The 14,672-nt window shown below is 42.9% G+C and overlaps 1 protein-coding gene across 1 annotated transcript; it reads left to right on the top strand.

The window, feature by feature from the left end:
* Nucleotides 1–8,280: 8,280 nt before the first annotated feature.
* Nucleotides 8,281–14,532, top strand: FAM89A (family with sequence similarity 89 member A). Its single transcript, XM_082047849.1, has 2 exons — nucleotides 8,281–8,596; nucleotides 12,533–14,532. The coding sequence occupies exons 1-2, from the start codon at nucleotides 8,345–8,347 to the stop codon at nucleotides 12,689–12,691; spliced, it is 411 nt and encodes a 136-aa protein (XP_081903975.1). The 5' UTR covers nucleotides 8,281–8,344; the 3' UTR covers nucleotides 12,692–14,532.
* The last annotated feature ends 140 nt before the right edge of the window (nucleotides 14,533–14,672 follow it).

Raw genomic sequence — 14,672 nt, 5'->3', positions numbered from 1 at the left:
TAATTAATTAAAACACAATTGCATGCCAAAATGTGACAATATAAAAATGTAAGTTGAAGTGAAAGTATGTATACCTTGCACCTCAAGTCTTATTTCTCACACTGTTGGGGTTTGTAGCCTTGTATAAATTACATTTGGTTTACCCTGTCATAGCTTCTAAAAATGAAGCTGAGAGTAATGAGAGTGAGAAGGAACAAGTTCCTTTTGTCTGTGAGACCTGTAAACTCAAGAGCTGCAAACAATCTCCACCACTTTTGTCTCATTAGCACTCTTTAGGGATGCAAGTGGAAATCAAGTTATTGATGGGCCTTAAAACTGACTTTCAAGACATATTATTTTACTATACCTATTTTATATATCAGTACAAAGCTGCTAGTTACTGATGCTTCAAGCATACAGAAATAAAGAAAGAGGAGTCTATGAAACAATAAGCTCATACAATGTCATGTTATCAAAAGTTGTCACGACAAGTGTTGGAACTGTTAGCAATCGTATTTCTGATGGCTTCTATTCAGGCAGTCTCTGTAGGCTTCCATCTTCCTTGGCCAATTCAGCAGAGACAAAGAGTACTTTAGTTTCATTTTCCTGGGCAGCATGACTCTTATTTTTCCAGACTTGCCAAAAATACTTCAGAAATCCCTGTTCTTTCCTTCTAACTCATTTGTATACCTGTTTGTTCCTGTCAGCGACTGATTACGGCTGCAGCGATCAGCTCGATCTGATCTCATTTCCACCACAGATGTTTCGTTTTCGCAGCTTCCCCTCTTTGTGGACATTCGTTGTCTCATTTCCCTCTGCAGGGGTTTGTTTGTTTGTTTGTTTGTTTCCTTTTTCAACCTTAACAGATGCTGCAGACTGCTTTTTGGTTTAGTCTCTGTCTGTGCCGTGCTCCAGACGGCACCAAGTTGTAAAATGGCAAAGAAATGACTGGACTATCATATGGTTTGAACCTGTCATGTGAGTTGCCTCCAACGATACAACAGGTTCAGGAGTCATTGTGCTCCAGCACAACTCCCACAGGCCAGTGACGTCTATTGGCATCACATTTCTTCCCCAAGGGCTCTGCCAAGGAAGAACAGCTCCGAAAAGCTGGAGGGACTCAAGGGAGGGAAGATGAACAGAGCCCCAGTGCTCTGGATGTGTTTCTCTTGGTTTGGGTGTCTGTCTGGGACAGTGGTGTTTGGCTGCAATAAACCATGAAGGGGGATGGTGTTGTGAAGCAAACAAGGGCTCAGCACATGATGAACGGGAGCATCCTCTCTCTTGGCAAGTGCTTGGTAGGAGTCAGGGAAGCAACCATGGAGTTTGTGGGGCCTGAGAAAGGCTTTTCTAACAGAAAAAGAGGGATTGTTTTTGCACTACTTGAAATATCAACTGCTTTGACAGTATTTCTCTGACAGGTTCATTTCAGGTAAAAATCTGATATGATAAGAAGTACATGCACCGAGAAGTTATTTTCAAGTGTTATGTTTGCTGCATGGACTACATTTTGCTTTTAAGTACTGACAGTATTTTAAAGCTATTCCTTTGCCCATACCATTATAAAAGTTGATTGCCCATACTAAATAAGGCTCAATCTTGTTGCTGTTTGAGTGCCACATACTAAAATGCTGAAAGAAGCAATGATCATAGGTCAGCTAATAGAACATCTGCCTCTGAGTCAGTAATTACAGCATGCCCCTGCATTCAATTTAGGGGTCACAGGGCTGCTGAATGTGCCATTCTCGTGTGAAATATAAAACAAAAGTTCTAATCACTTGTTGGCCATTAAATAACTGATGACAGCTTTCATCAGAAGCTCACAATAGCTTTGCTCCTCTAACTGTGCCAGGTAATTACATTCTCTCTACCTAAATGAACTTTCAATTACAGAGAGTACTTTTCTCCTCTAAACTGTTTAGAAATAATGCTATGCACTGTTAAATTATCGCCCTTGTCCCACCTCAAAAGTGGCTCAATTTCAGCATGAGACAAAGACATCCAGGTCCATACAAGGATGCTCCACACAAGCTTTGGACCAGCCTCTACTCAGCTCCTGAATGTTGGGCTCTCAGGCATCCCTGTAGGCTCAGCCATCCCATGCAGCCCCCACTGCTGGAAAAGGCCCTGCTGAAATGTGCTCATCACTTTCCTCTGCTGAGACCTTGCACAGCAGCTCTTTGCACCACCAGGTAGTACTCCAGCACAGGCAAAGGGCAGTATGGGATAATGGCATCTGGCCCAGCTGAACTGAAGAGTATGAATTGTTTTTTCTATTATCTTAGTTTTGCATTTGATTATTCAGCAATGCAGTTCAGGCACAAGTCTGTTTACTTGCATTGTGGGAGAGGAAGGTCGTTTGTCAAGAACATGGGTACATCTGAATATAAAATTATGCCCTTCATCCCCAGCATCATAGCCATTCACAGCTGACGAGAAGTGTTTATCTCCTGGGCAGTGTAATCTACATCTATTTGATGGAAATATGCTCTCTAACAGTTTTCCATATTCAGCCCAGAAAAAAAAAATCTCATATGCACATTTACAAAGGGAGAACACAGAAGCAGCAAGGAATATGATCTCTTTATTAACATCAGTTGATCATAATAGTACAGTGTGTTTCAAGAAGATGGACCCAATTTGAAGTCACTATGCTTTGAAATTGGGTCCATCTTTTTGAAACACCCTGTACATAGAATCTTCCATGTTTGCTTACAACAGACCATTTTGCAGAGAAATAAATAAATAAATAAATAAATAAATAAATATTTTTTTAAATGCCTCAAAGCAGATATCAGACTACTAGTGCAATATTTTGTACTCTGCAAGCACAAATCCTTCTTACTTCTTCTGCACACTAGCAGCCATCCCTGCTCAGCGGCGCTTTCTTTCTGCCATGCACTCTTGCCTGAGGATTTAGGCCTCCCGTCATTTTTACCTCAAACGACCTCGGCCCAGCTTAGCCAGCACCCTCCAGATTTGACCCCGATGCAGATCTCACTGAAGGAAAAGGTCTGCTCAGTGTCACTGGGATAATAAGACAAATACCCTTAAAGCCTGTAGCTCTGATCCCCCGGCTATCTGCTTTCAGTAATCAGATTCTGGAAAGCTGTTACTGCAAGTCCAGTCGGTGCTGTAACGAGTCGCAGCGCGGTGCTGTGAGGCTGACAAACCCAACTAACGGCAGAGCACTGGTAATAAATGCCCCCTCAAGCTGTCTTTTTGAAGAGGCAAATGCTTATCAGAACTATACAGAACTCATAGGAAAAGGGGGGAAAAAATATCAAAAGGCACTTTGAAGTCCTTTTCTTTTGTATTTTTCACACAATAGGAGGAGACGAAAGGAAGCTGTTCAGAGCCGTTAAGAACTGTGGGCATGAGGCTAGTTTGTTACATAATTATCTCACAAAACTCTGCTGGGTCTTTCATGGCTACGAATTTTCACATAATACTGAAATTATGAATTCCTAGAGCCTACCATTGTTTCTCATTTCATTTGGGGGAATTTGCTTTTACCAGCTGAATTGAAATACTAAAATGTCTTGCTTTCTTAATTACCACAGAAATCCTGAAGACAAGGACACATTGCAGGAATATGAATTTGATGTGACCTAAACAACAACTCTCTTTTTCTGCTAGAGTTCACATAATGAGGAAGAATCTGAGACCGGAGAGGTAGGAAAAAAGGACTGATATGGCTACATCTAATTTAATAAAGTGAGAGGACAGAGTGAGGAGATTTTAAAAGCAATGTTGCAGAGCACTGAGTGATGTAGTGTGGAGAAGATTTATAGTTTGATCTAAGGTTAAACAGAGATGTAAACAAGCCGGATTTTGGCATCATCAGGAAAATAAATGGTTGGTTACCTTTCAGTCCCTTCAGCTTTACTATCAGTTCAAGTCCTTATTTCTCCTGAGCATGAACCTTCCTATAATCCTGAATGAGAATTTCTGATACAAAAGCACAGACGTTGATTCTTTTTTTTTTCCCCCTTCACAACACAAACCAGCAGCACTTGGTAACTGATTGCAATGTAAAAACCAACCAACCAAACAACCAGTGAGAGAGAGGAATTAAGACCCCTTGTCACTGCAGGAATGTAACCGCCAATTTGCCACATGCACATGCTCTTTGGATTTCCATACTGTTTCTCTCTGCTTTATGCTGGACATAAATTAGTTAAAAAATCCATACCATTCTCATTGTGAAGAAGAGAGATGAAACAGAGCTCTGCTTTGGGCAGCTGCCACTTGCAAACAAAAAGGGGGGAAAAAAATAACCCTAAATGCACATTATTGTTGGCTGGCAGATGCCTTCAGTGGTGAAACTCTTAACTCACACACACTTACAGACCCCTATAGACTGTAACCTCCCATTCCTGCTTCTTTCTGAATCAACTGCCCTGACCACCTTTCTCTCAAACCCACCTCCCATGCCCTAGACACATTCTTTCTCTCCTGTTGTCAAAATTTTGCTATTTTTGCTTCTCCATGAAGAAAGAATTAGTAGTCTGACTTCACTGCAGAGGGCTAAAGAGCAGCATTAGATACTGCAGAGAAACTGAGAAAGGCAGCAGTGAGAGCACATGTGGCAGCTGAAGCATGAGGGACAAAAGCAAAAGGCAGGGGTGGGACCTAAGGCATCAGAGACCATGGCCAAGCGACACTGCTTTGGAACAGGGTCCATACAAGGACACAACTGGTGGAAAACAGCAATGAGGGCAAGAGGAACAGGCTGGGAGAGCAAGTGGAACACAAAAGGGTTTATAACCACAAGAATAAATTTCATCAAGAACTCTAAACTGAAGCCTGGATCTCCAAATCTCTGTATTTCTGTTTCTAGCACTTAGTTCTGAACCCCACAGACAAACGCTGAGGTGTCCTTCTTGGGCGTCCATGTGGTAGCAGACCTATAAAAAAAGGTAACAGCCTGTTTCTTCCATTTGTTCAGGTAAGTTAAACAGGAGCATCCCTGCTCTAGTGTTCAAATAGGGTTTTCACCTTTCAGGCATAGCTATGGAAACTTACCTGGAAAAAGAAGTGCCAAAGTTAGGAGTTGACCATTTTTATTTAAAACCACTTCTCTGATGAAAAATACCGAATAATTTAATCATCTCTAGCTGAAAATCTGTTTTGTCTCAATATACCACTGTTTGGTGTCGTGTATCAGGTGCCAATTATACCCAGCATCTTCTAAATTCACCTTAACCAAACAATGGAATTTCTTGTCATTCCCAGAGCACCACAGAACAGCGTGATCTCTGTTCCTCCACATCAGTGATAAAAAACATAAGCCTCATGAGAAATAGAGGCACTCTGTTTACAGAAGCAAATGGAAGAGCAAAGCACATGTCACTAAGGAATAATTTGTCTCGCCTGTGCCTAGTTTGTGATATCTGGATCCTGAGCTGTCCTTGACCCGCAATCCTGACTTAAAGCCAATGAGCGGCATCCTGCAGACACAAAAAGGACTTAAAAATGCCAATGGCACTGACAGGTGAGTTCTGGTGCATCCTGTTTGGCAAGTTTTAAGATATCCCTGCTGCACAGCAGACAAAATGTGACATTAGCCACATCACTGCAAAATCTGGAGTCTTACTTTAAATCTCTAATGAAGCTGGTTTTAAGCAAAGGTGCTGCTCTGCGCAGGGTAGCTTGGGGCAGAGGCACACATCCTTCTGTCAGTTCTGTCAGGCGGAAAATCACCCCTAGGAATCACAAACCAGGCACTTCAAATTAGTACACGTTTTTTATCATGACCTACCTTTAGCTCCCCGTGGCCCGGTTCCACTGTGGATAACAACACCACTTTCTATCACAGGGTTGTCATAAAGAATTCATTAACATTTGTAGATAAGTCGGTTACTAGAGGGGAAAGCATCACAGAAGTGGCTGTAGGAAACAGTCTTGGTATATCAGTTCAAGATACACTATAATGCATATAGATCACCACATTTGGAAAGAGGAATGTTAGTAAATGATGTACAAATGATACACAGGCATTGCGTACCCTCCTAATGAAGGAGGAAAGGAAAAGACATCCCATATGAATATGTAAATTAAAAATACACCATAATGCATTTGTGTAAGGAAATGGGATGGGACACCTCTCTTCTGGCACTTCCTAGTTCTTTATGACATAATCTACATGTATTTTTAATATGGGTTTTTTTAGGTAACGTCCTTAACAAAAGACAGTTTAGACAAGTAACACATTTCTGTAGTCCAGTTCTAAGAACCAACAAAGGCTGAGAGGTTTATACGCTAACAAAGGCTTACTCCATAACCAAAGGCATAACTGCAAAAGACTCCAGCTTCCATTACCACCACATTATAACTAAATCAGACCAAATAAAGCAGTAGACTTAGATTTTAAAGGATAGTTATGAATTTCATATGAATGAAGCCTAGATAAGGTTGCCAACTGAGACAAGCGTCACTGAGGCTTCAAAAAGTAATCTTTTTTATTTTTCAGATCACAAAGTGGCACTGTAAGCCACCATAAAGGTTTTTGCAATAGTAAAGATATGACAACAAGGTGCCTAAAGGACCCGAGTGTAAAGAAAATGCACTTAGAATCTAGTAAGATCAGGCAAGCTGAAAAAAATAATTAAGATAAGCTGGCCTAGATAAAATAAGAATATTCACAAGCTTTTCCAAATAGCTGTCATCTGGGAAAAAAAAAAGAAAAAAAAGAAAAAAAAAAAAGAGGGGGGTGGGCTGGAAGACGAACAAATAAATGTATTTGCTAATAAATGGGAAGATAGTTAAATGCTTACATCCTCAGCAAACTGAATAAATACTTTTGCTGTCAGGCACCCTTGGCCTGGAAGGACAAGGGGGTTGTTGATTCTTTTAATCTACGGTAGGGATGGTTTAAAATGTCTTTAGTTTCATAAAGGCTATCAACACTATTTTATTGTTCACAACTGACCTGGGCCAAAGTGGCATCATAACAGAGGAAACAAATATCTTCTTGATTCCAGTGTACAAAGCATTAAAAAGCACATCAGGTCATATGAAAAATCAATCCCTAAAGTAGCATGTAAACATGAATAAAGATTGAAAAAGCTTCCTCCACTGTAAGCGGTTTTAAAACAATTGTCACAGTCTGATGACATTTAAACTATGAAAAAGCCGTGGGAGTCTGGCAACAAAACTGAAAATAAGGTAGAGGCTTAACTCAAAATCACCATATCAGGTTCCTTCTTGAAGAGAAAAATCTCACAGACAAAACAGGCTGTGGCAATAGGACTGCACCTTTAAACAGTCTGGCTTTGCAATGGCAGCACCTTACCAGAACTCTGATTTTATACTCTGCTTTGGTTTGAATTTCGAATAATCCCAAATCGCTGTAATTTATTCAAGAGACTGCAGAAATACAAACATGACACGGAAAATGAGGAAAAAAATACAGGGCCAGAAACCAAGTGCACACTGCAGTTGGCCCAGAGGCCGTATTCCTGTGATACCACAACTGTGGCTGCACTAGCAGTTTTGGGGATTCCCATACTGTATCCCCCTGCCCCAAACCAGCCTGTCCTGCAGCGTGGCACCCCTGCTATGACCCTCTAAGGTGCGTGGGTATGTCTGTAAGCCAGAACAATAAACCTCTCTGTGAATAAACCTGGAATTAAAACATGAGATCTGTCAGCTTGAGAGAATTGATTCCCAGAGCAGATACACCCAAGTTTGTTTAGTTTCAACGCTTGGAGATAAAGGCTTTTGATACAAAGCTTGGCTGTGAGGATGTGAAGGGAAACACCTTGATAGGTAGAGCACTGTCGTGTTATCAGGTGACTGAAATAACACCATCGCCACAGAAAAACCGGCCACCTCCGCCTGGAGCATTTAATCAGCTTTCGCGCTTGCTTTCACTGCATTTCATCCCACTCCAGCTCATTCCGGCATCCCTGCCCCGAGCCCGCAGGCTCCGTCGTGCCGGCAGGGACGCTCCGCTGTGTCCGCAGGGACCTTCCGCCTCTCCAGCCCCGGGCAGGCGGCTGCCGCGGGGGCGTTTCTGCGGAACACAGGCCCGCTGGCCCCAGCGCCCTGGCTGAGGCGGGCGGCAGGCCGGACCCCGCCCGAGGGGACGCTGCTGTGCCGCGCCGCGCCTCAGACAAAGCCGTCCCTGCGCGGTACGGCGTGGCAGCCAGGCCCGCCACCAGTGCGCCCCGCACCCGCGGGCACCTGCGGCCTAGCCTCCTGCCTTCCAGGACCCCTTAGCCTCTCTCCGCGCGGCTTCTCCGCCCCTGCCCCGCCCGCCGGGGCTCTCCCCCCCCGCCCCGGCCCGTAGGCGGGGCGGGCTCCGGGCGGCACCTCCCGCAGCGGGGCCGAGGCGGCTCTTTCCGTCGGTCGCCGCAGCATGAGCGGGCCGGGGTTGCTGGGGCCCGGTGGCGGCGCGGGGCTGCCGCCGCTGCCCAAGAGCCTGAGCGGGCTGCTGAACTCCTCCTCCTCCGGCGGCGGCGGCCAGGGCGGGCGCTGGCGGGACCTGGAGCGGCTGTACGCGCAGAAGTCTCGCATCCAGGACGAGCTGAGCGGCGGCGGCCGGGGCTCACCGCGCCCGCCCAAGCCTCCCAACCTGGACGCGGCGCTGGCGCTGCTTCGCAAGGAGATGGTGAGCGGGGCGGGCCGGCGGACGTGGCCGGCGGTGGCGGGGGGCGCTGCCGGGGCCGCCCAGCGGGCCTCCCCGGGGCCGGTGGTGGCGGAGCGGGCGGCCCGGGTGGGTGCGGGCCCAGGGCCGGGGCGGTGCAGCCCCACGTAACCGGCCCGGCTGCTGCGCGGTGCAGGTACCGTGACACGCACCGGTAGCAGCGCTGGCTCCGCCAGCCTGGGCCGGTGCTGGCGCTTGGGGGTCTGCGGGCCGGGAGCCGGTTAACGAGCCTCGCCCTGCGGCACCCACGGGAGCCCCACACCCGTTGTAGGAGGCTGTCGGTTACATAAATAAAGACAAAAGTATCGCCAGGGATTCATTCAGTACAGGTGAGGTGCAATTAAGCATAGCTTTCTTCACGACTTTGTTTTGATTCTGTAGCGCAGGGTTATTAGTGAAATTCCCCCGGGGCACCTGGTACGGCTTTTGATTGAACACTAACCGGGGTGTTGGTGCTTTGCTGGTGCCAGCTGCAGTTGTTAAGACCGATACTGACCTTGGCATTGTGCACTTAGTATTCTAAAACATACAAAATATTATATTGCCCTTTTTAAGGCCTTTATCTTATGGTAAAAAGGTGTTGGAGCACAAGAAACTCTGTTGAAAGACCTTTCGGTGGATTTAGAAGGGCGATGTAGTCTGCTGAAATCTTAGTCTGCCATGAGTCTTGCAACAAGTAGTTTAAATACAATATAAGATTATCTTAAAATCACGTTAATAGAGCTGCCAGTTTGTGTTGAAGCTCAGGAAGCAAAAGTGGCTATCAGCCCTGGGGCTTTTTTCTGCAGCGTGCTAAGGGGAAGCAAGGATATGATATTAGGAGTCTTCGTCCTTTCAAAAAAATCAAAGATAACTCATTATGAAAGTCCAATCTATTTTTCCTAATGGAAAATCAAATGGGGTGCTTGTTAAAGTAATTTGGCAACTAGACTTACCCTTTGATACTCTGTTATCCTTGATGATAATTTGATAAAACACTTCTGAAGAAAAAATACTTTACCTCTGAACATATCAAAGGCTTTAAAGCAACAGCCTCCTCGGTTCCAGATATATCTTTTTGTGGCCTGTACAAATTAGAGAGACTCTCATGTATTAATACGCTGCCATTCATCAAATAGATAATAGCACTTTATTATTTATATTGAACACACTTTCTTGCAGCAGAGATAGCATTTCTATTGAGTAATAAACTTGCTTTAAATTTTTGATGGTGTATGAGGAAGAAATGCACAGGAGCATCTTTCCCTGCGTGATCAGGCAAGGTGCTATATGTAGAAGTTTTGAAAGATGAGAAAGTGGTGGATTTAGATGCCTTGGAGGGGGAGGGAGGAAAGGAGTGGTCACTTCAGAACTGTGATCCCAAGGAACAGAGACGATTGCATGGGGACTGTGCGTTATAGATTGTCTTGTAGGTGCTATAATAAAACTCTGGAGTCAAATGCAGGCTGGCTGGAATTAAAATCTTTATGCTTGTGCTAGCAGGCTTGGGCATTTCTTCAGGCTTTTGCTACCTCAGGGATCAGACTTGAAAGTTCTGAAGAGCTAGAGGCTGCTTTTTTTCAATAGACTATTGTTTGTGTTTCATTGCTTGACACTAGTGGCAGCTACAGAAAAGATATTAAATGTAACTATGTGGTGTTATGGCCTGCTAAGTTAATTCTGCTGAGCAATTTCTATCTTGGAGATTGCGTTTGGTGTAGAACTGATCTTCACAGTAAGCACTGAAGTGCTTTACAGAGCTGAAATGGGAGAGCTGCTGGTGAAAATGCTCCTGCGTTCCTCAGGAGACGAAGAACAGTTCTTCCGTCTACAGGTTGAGTCTTCTGGCTCAACTCACTCCTAATTGGTCTTTGAACAGTTCTTCACTGCAGTCTTGTCCTTCAGATGTTTAGCTCTCATGTAAGTCTACCTGGTGGGTCTCCTGTTCGCATGTCATAGCATTAGATGCAACTTCACAGCATCCTTTCTCACCCAAGGCAAGCAGTTTGTTTAGGAAGGGCAAGCCAAACTTCATCCACTGCTACTTCCAAAGGCTGATGTGCAGACTTTATTCTTGGGCAGGTAAACAGTCATTAGCTTAACAAGTCTGATGAAATTGCTTCAGCAGGGCTAGATGGAGGTGGATATGGTACAAACACCTCCCTTGTATTTTCACTCCTGCAGTCTTGTTTGGTTGCTTTTGTTTTACAAATTTTTGCAGAAGGACACTTGCACAAGTGCTGGTTTCCTCTTACAGAATAGAGAGCAAGGAAGAGTAGCATTTGCTTCCTGCCAAGTGCATGCTTAAACAAGGGAAGAGAAAGTTGTTGTGTTCATTTTACAATGGAAAACAGAGATGGGTAATGAAAAGCAGCATAGATCTGAGGTGGTGGAAAGGCTTGTCCATAACCTCCTGGAAGCTGGCACAGCATTCCACGTCTTGTTCCATGTCTTGTCCTAAAGTCCTCATGTTTGGTCTGTATGGGACATCATGTCTCAGCTTCACAACCTCACCAAGTGGTATGTGTTGGTCCTGAATGACACCGTATCCTGTTTTTCTCAGTTGGTAAGTTGTTGTGGTGGTGATATTTTCCACCCTCCTTCCATCTTTAGAAAAAGGAGCTGGTAGGATAGTTCAGCAATGCCAGAAGATCTTAATGCTAGCTTCTTGTGGTTTTCTCATGTGCTGAGTGTATCTGTCCTTAGAATCTTGGAGAGATTTTTGAGACAAGAATTCTCATTCTGGGTGAAATGTAGCCTGGCGTTCAGGCTGCGGTAAAAGCTACTAATGTTACAATTTTTTGTTTGCTTGTTTGTTTTTTTATTCCCTCTCTGAGCATGAGTTGTAGCAAAAACTTCTATTTGGTGAAACTGAGGCTAACTAGGAACAGCCTGTCAGCCTAACATTTATTTGAAAACGTAGGCAGAAATAGTTGCTTCTTGAAAATGTTAAATTGGGTAGTGGTTTTAATTTACTACAAGACAAAAACTAGATTTAATTTGATCTGACTTGTCTACGTGACAATATCAAATGAACTCTCCATTTCCTTGCTAGAGAGGGAAACTGCTTTGAGTTAAATGACTACCTTTATTTTGTTTTGTGGTGCAATGTACTGGTTTTGTACCTGACACAAAGATGCAGACTACAAGGTAACCTTTTTAAACTGTTGCTCCAAATCTTTAATTAGTCCTGGAACTAATATTTTAGAAGTTTGGGAACCAAAAATATTAGGCAGTTAATTATAAATCAGACCTATGCTTGAGTAGCACATGAAAACATCCTGAAGATTTGCAGGCTAGAATGTACATCCTTATCTCACATCTGCCCTAGTTATGCTGCCTTCAAGTGGCACGCTGTATTGTGCTAGACATACCTACCCTTGTCAGTTGCCTATATATGTGGATACAAAAAAAGATAATTATAGTAGAAGATACTTGTCTGGGAAGTGGAAAGCCAGCCAGAGCTCCATTTGCAACTTTTAATCCAGGCCACTTTAAAGAAAACTGAAGAGCCTATGATACTGCCTAAGAAAGATGCGTGACAGTCACACAGTGTTACTGGAAAAGTATTTCTCTTGCACAATGAGGAATGTAGAGTTTATGAGTTTATCTGTAATGCTTTGGACAGGAGTGAACTGCTTATTGGAAGTTAAGCAAGGCATTGTAATACAACAGTCTTGAAGTACACTTTGCCCATGTTCTGCTGTATTGCATCACGTTGTTCCTTGTTCTTGTGTCCGATTTATGCTGTGGGGACCTTCGAAAATGAATTATACTTGTGTATTTCATGATTGTTTAAGATAGAAAGAAGCTTGATGCCTTTGTTTAGTAACGGAAAATATATATCATTATACTGCCCGTAAAATCACAATTCAAATACTTTTTGGGTTTTTTTGTTTGTTTGAATTCTTCACCCCTCAGGTTGGCCTTCGGCAGCTAGATATGTCATTGCTGTGTCAGCTGTACTCCCTGTATGAATCGATTCAAGAGTATAAAGGTGCCTGTCAAGCTGACTCTAACGCAGACTGCACGTATGCTCTGGAAAATGGCTTTTTTGATGAAGAGGAGGAATACTTCTAGAAGCAGGAAGATTCACCTCCAGGCTGACAGAGGTTCTTTTGTCCTTCTCTCCCTGTAACATACCTCAGCAAGAACGACTGGAATCTGTACGGATCTCTCTGCCTGAGGAGGAACACCCAGCTACCCCGAGTTGTGTTAAATTCACTTATTTTAACAGGCTGTTAGTACAAGTTACTCATGCAAATACCACTTGAGGAAAGTGCTGTACTCTAACTTGAAGAGTCCTCAGACATGCTTGACAAGAGTTTTCAATTTAATTTGCAAGGTGGGTGTTTTCAACTTACAAATGTTGGTAGTTTATAACTGGAATTTAATCGTAGAAGACAGCAGTGACTTCCTGAGTTGTAATAACTTTGTAAGGGGGGAGGGAAGCCTCCGCTGTGGTGTAAATAGCTATAGGTGGGGTTTTTTTGGTCAGTGGTATTGATAACTGCATTTTGAACAGGCATCTGAATGCACGCACATCCTCAGCTCTACTAAGCTAGTTCTGCTTTTATCAGCTGCATCCAGTTTTGTACTGGGTGGATTGTTTACACGGTTTAATTTTATCCTTAAGCTAATTTTGACTTTTCATTATTCCTAGCTTACAAGCTGCACGTGTGATAGTGAATGTTATCAGCAGTTTTTTTCTGTTGATCTAATTCACTTTCTTGGTACTGCCACTTGGCATTAACTTTTATACTATTGTCTGGATATCTTGCATCAACATAGTGCTTTGACCTGCTAAACTCTGTTCTGAAATGGTTTGCTTAGCTTTTACTGTACTGCATAGTAAAAGCACAGATTCAAACTTAGTCTGTCTGCCACTATGTGGCTTGGAATAACATGAACTCTTGTGCAAGTTTTCTCGATCATATGAAGAATAAGAAAACCGCTCATATGACAAAATGGGACAAATTGCAATATTTTATACTGGGTGAACTTTGTTTCTGTAAGGTAGACTACAGCTCTTTTTAAAAATGCAAAATAAGTATTTTGAGCACATACTTTGCATATGTTAAAACTTTTTATACTAACTTGTTCTTCGAAGTATAACTTATTTTTGTTTTCAGAACTTACTAAAGCACTCAGTTAAGTTTTTATTATTTCATAGTGTGTAAATGTAATGCTTAATCAGCTTGGAATATGAGAATTGCCAACTATGAGTCTTCACCCTTCTCTAAGTTAAATCAGCTCCCAAAGTGATTTTCATTTCTTAATTCTAAAGCACAGTGCCTGAATCTTGACACAAGCTAATAATTAAGGGCTTAAATCTCAAAGGGTTTTTGCGTGGTTCGCGTCTGGCATGCATACTGTTTACGGAAAGAATTGGAGATCTCATTCTGGGGTAGCTCCTCTCTTAGTTTTTAGCAAAGGCTAGGATGTTGCAGTGATAAAAGTCAAGAGACTTCCAGGGTGGAGTTTTTGTGCATTCCCTCTAAAACTGGCTTACTTAGTGGAATTTAAAGGCCACAACAGTAAAGACTGTGCTGTAAGTGTGTATGTGTATAAATTATTAATCTAGTCTGTGGCAATGGTTGGATTTTTTTTAAATGTTAATTCTGGTCTAGTAACTTCACTCGCCCAAAACTAAAATGAATGATAAGGCAAACACAGATAATCCAAATGGCTACTTTTATATTTAAAAAGTTCAGTGTGTATGTGTGTATACATACATATATACGAGTATATATACATGCATAGGTACACACAACTCTATGTTTTGACTTAAGAATGTATCAGCTTTTAATATCATTTGCTGTGCTTTTGGTATTTAGTTGAGGCTTTTTCTAGTCTGTTGAAGTACTGCTATTTTCTTGCTCTTTCTCAAAAAAATAAAAAGCATGATGTTTAGCATAAATTTTTAATGTTGTGTGTATTTTTATTTACTATTTCAGTGACTCCAAACCTTCACCCCTTTCCATACCTCCCCCTAAAAACCCTATGACTAGTCAGCACCCCTTGACTGAAGCAGGCAATTTTTAGATTACAGTAGAAAAGT

The sequence above is a fragment of the Streptopelia decaocto genome (genome assembly GCF_964273445.1).
Source record: "Streptopelia decaocto genome assembly, chromosome: 3".
NCBI classification, from domain to species: Eukaryota; Metazoa; Chordata; class Aves; order Columbiformes; family Columbidae; genus Streptopelia; species Streptopelia decaocto.
This window is presented reverse-complemented; position numbering and strand designations above follow the sequence as displayed.